The sequence below is a fragment of the Dermochelys coriacea genome, chromosome 13, assembly GCF_009764565.3.
Source record: "Dermochelys coriacea isolate rDerCor1 chromosome 13, rDerCor1.pri.v4, whole genome shotgun sequence".
NCBI lineage: Eukaryota > Metazoa > Chordata > Testudines > Dermochelyidae > Dermochelys > Dermochelys coriacea.
This window is the reverse complement of record NC_050080.1, coordinates 36,037,317-36,046,413: the sequence shown is the minus strand read 5'-3', so window position 1 is coordinate 36,046,413 and position 9,097 is coordinate 36,037,317. Positions and strand designations below refer to the sequence as shown.

The following is a 9,097-nucleotide window of genomic DNA, read 5'->3' as shown; positions in this document are numbered from 1 at the left end:
ACCAGAAGGGACCTTCAGTATTGCTAAACCCTGTCCCTCTCCCCATCCCAAGAAACCCCATCATACAACCCCACTCATATATTTGTCCAGCTCTCCCTTAAAAGTAATTGTTTACCCCCTCAACTCGTATTGGGAATCTGTTCCAGAACCTCACACCTCCGATGGTTAGAAACCTTCTCATTTCTGTCCCTAGCCATGGGAGGGGAATGGGGTCTACTGAGTTAGTCTGGGGGTGCTGGGATTCCTGGGTTCTATCCCTGGCTGTGGGAAGGGTGTGTGATCCATAACGTACAAACATAAAGTCACCATGATTTTGGTCCCAGTTGCACTGGTGTCAGTCTCTGCAAATCACTGGGGTTGCTTCTGATTGACAGCAGAGAAAAGGAGAGCAGAACTTTGCTCTTGGGCTCTAAGTGTGATAACACTTTTATCCAGGTAACCGCTTTTAAATACAGCTGCACAAAAAGGGCAGTGATGCAAGCCAGCCTCCCTGCACACACACTCGGTTTGCACTCCTACCCCCTGCAAACACACACACTGTGCACAGTTTATTTCCTACATCAAGGACACATATACCCCCCACCTGCCCCTGCCCCCCCCCTCATTTTCCAGTTGTATCATCATACAGGCATTTTTTATACTATGAGTAGCCCCTAGAGGTCATGAAAAATGCTGTGTGTGTTCCCCCTGCTGCATTGGAGCCTGCACCCCCCAGAAGGAAAAGGCCCCATATCCCATTGCCCAACCCCCTGACAGTCCAGTGCCTGCAGGCTGGGGCCAGAGCAGAACCCCTTACCGCTTCCCCAGCAGGGTCCTCCTCTCAGCCTCCTTCATCTCCTTGTTCCTCAAGTTGTAGATCAGTGGGTTGAGCAGCGGGGTCCCCACTGTGTAGAAGAGAGTCACCACTTTCCCGCTGCTCCCTGAGGCAGCCGGGTTGACATAGGTGACCATGGCAGAGCCATAGAACAGGCCCACCATGGCCAGGTGCGAGGTGCAGGTGGAGAAGGCCTTGTGCTGCCCGGCCCCTGCGTGCAGCCACAGCACAGCCCTGATGACTAGCCCATAGGAGGCCAAGATGAAGAGGATGGTGACAAAGATGATGAGGGAGCTCAGGGCATAGCAGGCCTGTTCAGTCCAGGAAGCTGGGGTACAGGAGGCAGCCAGCAACGGGGCTGGGTCACAGAGAAAATGATTCAGGGTGTTGGAACCACAGAAGGAGAGCTGAGAGATGAGGACGATGGGCACTACAAACCAAAGGAAGCCACAGAGCCAGCAGGAGGCCACCAGGGCCCAGCAGAGCTGGTGGGATATGAGGATGGGGTAGGGCAGGGGGTGGCAGATGGCCAGGTACCTATCCAAGGCCATGGCCAAGAGGAAGAGGCACTCGGTGGCCCCCATGGAAAAGAAGAATTAAAACTGCACAAAGCAGGCCTGGAAGGAGATGGGGGCGGTGGGGGACACTAGGTCAGAAAGCATCCGTGGCAGCGTGGTCGTGATGTAGCAGATCTCCAGCCAGGTGAAGTTCCCCAGCAAGATGTATATGGGCAGGCATTGGAGGTGGGGATCCCGCAGCACAGCCCACACAATGCACAGGTTTCCTGCCAGCGTCCTAGCATAGGCCAAGGAGAGAAGGACACCGAGGAAGGTGCGACTCAGCCAGCCCAGGGAGGGGAAACCCAGCAGGATGAACTTGGTCACCGGGATGGTATTGTTGGTCATATTCATCAAGAGGCCCCGGAGCCGAAATAATCAACAGGACACCAACATTCTAGCTAGAGATCTGGGAGGGGAGGAGTCATTAGAGTAGTAGGGAATAGCAGACACACGCACACAGAGTCACTGTCAGCATCTCTCTCATACATATCACATTTCAAACTCTGCTTGGGATCTGACACTCAAGCTGGGTTTATTCTGTCTTTGGAAACCCTCAGCACCAGATAAAGATCCTGCATTCTGGCATTCGGCTAGCTGCCTTGCCTGGGAAACAAACTCTTGCTCCTCCTTCGATAGCTGGATCAGCTCCTCTGGACCAGTCTAGGATCACAAACCCCATCTATGCTGATCAACACAACAGAGGATACTCGGAGAAGCACGGGAAACTGATTTCAAGTTCTCTCCTCCCTACTCTTCAAGGCTAAAGTGACATTGACTGGGCTAGGGCTGCATCTTTAGGTGACTTTTTAAAATTCCTTACCTTGAGTTTGGATAGATCCAAAGATGACATCAATCATGGATTGACCTTCGCAGCTCTGCAGAAGAAAAATCTATATTAATATATCAATATGATTAAACTCTGGAATCCATTTTTGTTTGTGAACTGAATGTATATTATATGTGAAATTAATGTATAGTCACTTGATAATTATACTATTTACTAATTACTTAGTTTTTAATTATTACTGAGGTAGCACCTAGGAACCCCAGTCAATGACCAGGATTAAAAGTTACAGGTTATGATAATTTCTTGATCTGATTATTTGATTCACTGCATATTATATCAATTCCTATTTTTAATTATATTAATATTTTAATATAATTAATTCCTATTTTCCTAAAATAAATGAAAACCGATATATGCTCTCAATTTCTGTATTCAATTTAAATAATAAATGAAGAATTGTTTTATATTAATTACTGTTTTGATTAAAATAATACATTAAGAATTATATATCATATTCATTCCTACATTCAATGAAAATTTAAACTCATTAAGTCCATGCTGTACTGATTGCTAGATTCAGTTCACATGTTAAATTAATATTTACATATCATGTTAATTCCTAGATTTGATTAAATTTAAGATTATTGGGATGATTTCCAGATTTGTTAAACATGTTGCGTTATATCTGCATTATATCTGCAATGAATTCTATTTTGATTAAAGTAATTAATAATATAGTCTCGTTTTTAATTAAAATAGTAAATTAAGAATTATATATCACATTTGACTAGTTTTGTACTCATTTCCAGATTTTATTAAAATATTAATAATGATGTATTGTATTTCTCAGGTGTGGTTACAATTTAAGCTAATATGTATATAAATGTCTAGATTTTGTAAAAATATTCAATTAAGAACTAAATATATTTTTAGATTTGGTTACAATATTAAATTTGTAGGGTTTTTTTTCAGCCTCTAGAGCTAATTAAAATATTGAGTTAATATTTCCATATAGGACACATTTCTAGAATCAGTTGAAATATTAAGTTAAGAACTGTATATTACATTAATTTACAAGTTAAAGTCAAATATTAAAGTAGTAAATATATATTATATGAATTCATAGATTTGATTCATAAGATTCAAATAGAGATTGGAAATGTTAAACCAATAAATATATTTTATACATATGTCTAGATTTGATTAAAATGGCCTTACATAAATTCTGGGTTCCAGACAAACCCAAAGATGTATCTATTCTGATCGTCTGAGTACAAAGAATACCAAACAGAACAGGTTTCAGAGTAGCAGCCGTGTTAGTCTGTATTCGCAAAAAGAAAAGGAGTACTTGTGGCACCTTAGAGACTAACAAATTTATTAGAGCATAAGCTTTCGTGAGCTACAGCCGATGAAGTGAGCTGTAGCTCACGGAAGCTTATGCTCTAATAAATTTGTTAGTCTCTAAGGTGCCACAAGTACTCCTTTTCTTTTTACCAAACAGAACAGAAGTTCTTTTTAAAGGCGATCTACAAAGGAATTGTAAAATACTTTTTTCTTTTCTTGTTCCTTTATGAAAGAGAAAATAAGTCTACCTGAAACGTTTTAAAGCCTTTATTTTATTTCTTTTAAACTTGGATGTATCTATTCTCACACTTTTCTTTTTATCTGGCTGTCTGCCTATCAGTCTGGAATGTACTCTTTTCTGGAGAACTACTGGGCAGTTGAAGGATGTTTATTGGGCTCTTGTAACAATGTAGGCCTTAGCAGCTGGTATAACATGAATTGACTTTTAAACTGATATAGTTAAACCAATATTTGGACACACTTATTTTGGTCTCAAAGAAGCTGATTGCAGGTTAGCTTAAACCTATTCCTAACTGATTTTAAACAAACCAGAATAACCTGGTTTAAACTGAATTAAGAACATCCACACAGCCTTTTCCACTCATTTAACTATATCAGTTTAAATTCGTAGCTAGAATTATAATGTGGCAATGGGTGGGGCTCTAAAGTATGGTCTTCCCTGGTTTTACTGGATAATTACTGAGACACCTGGGGGCTGTTTGTTCCGAGCACTAACACCTGCACTGAAGAGGGGAAGGGGTTAGAATTTTAAATCAGAGTACCTTTCTCCACCATGTTAATTAGACATTGGACTTAAATATGTAGTAGTGGAAAAAACATGGCCCAGATCCCCAGCTACTGAAAATCAGCAGAGCTGTATGGAAGGAGGGGAATCAGGTCTGGGAAAAGAATGAGGCCTAGTAGGCAGATTGGGTTAGGCTGAGAGTCAAAACTCCAGGGTTCTAAACCCAGCTCTGGGAGAGTCCTGGGGCAGTGAGTTAGGCAGGCGGGCTGGGAAACAAGATTCCTGAATTCTAGTCATGGGCCTGAGAGAGGACGTGACTTTGGTTTAGAGCACAAGCCACTGAGATTCAGAACTTGTGTGTTTTACCCCCAGTTCTATGGAGGCAGTCAGGGGAATAGAATTATACAACTTAAGGCCAGAACAGACCACCCGATCATCTAGTATAGCACAGGCCACTGACAGCACCCACACACTAACCCAGCAGCCAAAGTGATACCAAAGTATCACAGCCTCAGGAGGAGAACAGGAGGGAGAGGGGTGTGCTAGTGCCCAAGGCCCCTGCCATGGCAGGGAAATTGTTAAGTGAGATCCACCCAGATAATTCTGGCAAGTGACCTGTAACCACATATGGCAGAGGGAGACAAAATTCCCCTCCTAGGTCACTGCTGATGTTGCCAGAGGGGAAATTCCTTCCTGGCCCCACATATGTCAATCAGTGGGACCCTGAGCATGTGATGAGAACCAGCCAGCCAAGTGCTGGGGAAAGAGAATGCGCGGTTCCACCTCATCCCCCTCTCCATCCCCATCCAATGTCCCATCTCCAGCTGTGGGCATCTTCTGGTGCTTCAGAGAAAGGAGATAAAACAAAACAAAAAAACTCCCAAAGAAAAAAATATCTCAGAATACATGGCGGGGGGGGGGGAATCCCTTCCTGACCCCTGCCAGTGGCTGGCTGAAACCTTGAAGCATGAGCATTGGGAACACAGGACATTAACTGGAAGTGATCCTTGGGGCTCCTGAGCCATGCCCCCATCACAAGCAACCCATCATACAATCGCACTGTCAAGGTTCCTTCCCCACTCTGAACTCTAGGATACAGATGTGGGGACATGCATGAAAGACCCCCTAAACTTATTCTTACCAGCTGTAGTTAAAAACTTCCTCAAGGTATAAACTTTGCCTTGTCCTTGAACCCTGTGCTGCCACCACCAAGCATCTTAAACAAAGAACAGGGAAAAAGCCCACTTGGAGACGTCTTCCCCCCAAAATATCTTCCGAAGTCCTACACCCCTTTTCCTGGGGAAGGCTTGATAAAAATCCTCGCCAATTTGCATAGGTGAACACAGACCCAAACCCTTGGATCCTAAGAACAAGGAAAAAGCAATCAGGTTCTTAAAAGAAGAATTTTAATTAAAGAAAAAGTAAAAGAATCACCTCTGTAAAATCAGGATGGTAAATACTTTACAGGGTAATCAGATTCAAAACATAGAGAATCGCTCTAAGCAAAACCCTAAGTTACAAAAAGACACAAAAACAGGAATATACACTCCATCCAGCACAGTTTATTTTACCAGCCATTAAACAATAGGAAATCTAACACATTTCTAGCTCTCCTCTGCTTTTTCCACCAAATGCATCCGATGAAGTGAGCTGTAGCTCACGAAAGCTTATGCTCTAATAAATTTGTTAGTCTCTAAGGTGCCACATGTACTCCTTTACATTTCTAGCTAGATTACTTACTAATTTAAGGAGTTCTGAAGAGCATTCCGGATCTGCTCCCGGCAAAAGCAACACACAGACAGACCGATCCTTTGTTCCCCCCCCCCCACCCCGTCAGCTTTGAAAGTAACTTGTCTCCTCATTGGTCGTTTTGGTCAGGTACCAGGGAAGTTATCTTAGCTTCTTAACCCTTTACAGGTGAATGGGTTTTGCCTCTGGCCAGGAGGGATTTTATTGTTCTGTATACAGAAAGGTGGTTACCCTTCCCTTTATATTTATGACACGCATAAATACTGGGTCAGACCAAGGGTCCCTCAAGCCCAGTATCCTGTCCTCTGACAGTGGCCAGTGCCAGGTGTCCCAAAGGGAATTAACGGACAGGTTATCATCAACAGGTTTCAGAGTAGCAGCCGTGTTAGTCTGTTTTCGCAAAAAAGAAAAGGAGTACCTGGGGCATCTTAGAGACTAACAAATTCATTTGAGCATAAGCTTTCATGAGCTACAGCTCACTTCATCGGATGCAAAGGTTATCACCAAGTGATCCATGCCCTGGGAATCACGCTTCTGGCAAAGAGTGGCTAGGGACACCATTCCTGCCCATCCTGGCTAATAGCCATTGATGAACCTATCCTCCAAGAATTTATCCAGCTTCCTTTTGAACCCCGTTATAGTATTTGCCGTCACAACACCCTCTGGCAAGGGGTTCCAGAGGGTGAAAGTGCGTTGCCTGAAAAAATACTTTCTTGTCTTTGTTTTAAACCTGCTACCTATTAATTTCATTTGGTGGCCCCCTGTTCTTGTATTATGAGAAGGAGTAAATAACACTCCCTTATTTACTTTCTCCACACCACTCATGATTTTATAGACCTCTATCATATCCCCCCTTACTCACCTCTTTTCCAAGCTGAAAAGTCCCAGTCTTCTTAATCTCTCCTCATATGGAAGCCGTTCTATATCCCTGATCATTTTTGTTGCCCTTTTCTGAACCTTTTCCAATTCCAATATATCTTTTTTGAAATGGGGCGACCACATCTGCACGCAGTATTCAAGGTGTGGCGTACCATGGATTTATATAGAGGTAACATAATATTTGGCCCCACTGGTTGTTAAGCAGGCTTTCTGCTTTTGGTGTATTTTTAAAAAAATGTTGCTATTACTTCTGGAGTCTTTGGCTAGCTGTTCTTCAAATTCTCTTTTGGTCTTTCTAATTATATTTTTGCACTTCGGTTGCCAGAGTTATGCTCTTTTCTATTTTCCTCATTGGGATTTATATTCCATTGTTTAAAGGATGTCTTTTTGCCTCTCACTGCTTCTTTTACTTTGTTGTTTAACCGTGGTGGCTCTTTTTTGGTTCTCTTACTACGTTTTTTAAATTGGGGTTTATATTAAAGTTGAGCCTCTATTATGGTGTCTAAAAAGTTTCCACACAGCTTCCAGGGATTTTACTTTTGGTGCTGTACCTTTTCATTTCTGTTTCACTAACCTCCTCATTTTTGTGTATTTCCCCTTTCTGGTATTAAATGCTACAGTGTTGGGCCACTGTGGAGTTTTCCCCGCCACAGGGATGTTAAATTTAATTATATTATGATCACTATTACCAAGCGGTCCAGCTGTATTCACCTCTTGGACCTGATCCTGTGCTCCACTTAGGACTAAATCAAGTATTGCCTTTCCTCTTGTGGGTTCCAGTACTAGTTGCTCCAAGAAGCAGTCATTTAAGGTGTCAAGAAACTTTATCTCAGCATCCCTTCCTTAAGTGATATGTACCCAGTCAATATGGGAATAGTTGAAATCCCCCATTATTATTATTGAGTTTTTTATTTTAATAGCCTCTCTAATCTCCCTGCCAGAGAGTGTTGTGAAGGCCAATACTAGCACCATCCTGGTCAGGTGGTCTGTAATACAGGCCTACTGCTATATTCTTATTTTTCAAGCATGGAATTACTATCCATAGAAATTCTATAGTACAATTTAATTCAATTAAGATTTTTACTTCATTTGATTCTACGCTTTCTTTCACATATAGTGCCACTTCCCCACCAGCATGACCTGTTCTGTCCTTCCAATATATTTTGTACCCTGGTATTACTATGTCCCATTGATTATCCTCAGTCCACCAGGTTTCTGTGATGCCTATTATACCAATATCCTCACTTAATACTAGGCACTCTAGTTCACTCATCTTATTATTTAGACTTATATAAGCATTTTAAACACTTTTCATTTTTTGGCTGTCCCCTATTGCATGATAAAATTGAATGGGCCTTTTTTTTCATTTGACTGTTTCTCATCAGATCCTTCCTGTATTTTATCATTTTCCATCCTCTCCTCCTTATTAGAACATAGGGAATCTTCATTTATAGATCATCCCCTAAGGGATGTCTGAACCACATGCTCCTCTGCACCCATCGGCTTTCCCCCCAGACCTTAGTTTAAAAACTGTTCTACGACCTTTATAATTTTAAGCGCCAGCAATCTGGTTCCATTTTGATTTAGGTGGAGCCCATAAGAGGTGCTGGGTTCTCTCGCTTTCTCCACCCACTCTGCGGGATTCATTCCCTCCAGCAGGCAGCGGCAGGGACACACCCTGCCCATCAACACCAGGTGCGCCAACCCCTTGCCTCATCGCTGCGCAGCTGAAACCCAGCTGCTCCACCCCAGAGCTGGATGCATCTCATCACTAGGTGACCCAGCCCCTGGAATCCAAAAAACCTCAGTTCTGCTCCAGATTTCATCACTCACATTCCTTTATCTGGCACATAGCAACACCACACTGAGTTTATCAGACTCTAACATGGGGTGATCGATGCAAATCCAAAGTTACCCAGAAACCCTTTCTCTTTATATACATTTCTACATCTCAATGCATTTCCTCTACATTGCATCACACATTTTTTGTTTGGTTTGGTTATTTTTCAGGAACCAGTCCCTGTGCAGCATCCTCTCTCCATGAATTGCTCTCACTCCATGTACTCCTTTCCTCATGTCTACATTCCTAATTTATCTAGTCCCTTTTCATAGTGAATGGCACCTGGGAGTTCTCCCTCTTATCTTAGCTGGCTCAGACATTTTGTCTTCTTAGGCAACTGACCTATTTACTTAGCTTATTTAGTCCACACATTCTGTTT

The 9,097-nt window shown here is 42.5% G+C and overlaps 1 protein-coding gene across 1 annotated transcript; it reads right to left on the bottom strand.

Moving 5' to 3' along the window:
- Window positions 1-792: 792 nt before the first annotated feature.
- On the bottom strand, window positions 793-1,725 carry LOC119841611 (olfactory receptor 11G2-like). Its single transcript, XM_038369169.1, is given in 1 exon segment — window positions 793-1,725. A coding segment is annotated over 1 exon segment (933 nt).
- Between the last annotated feature and the right edge of the window lie 7,372 nt (window positions 1,726-9,097).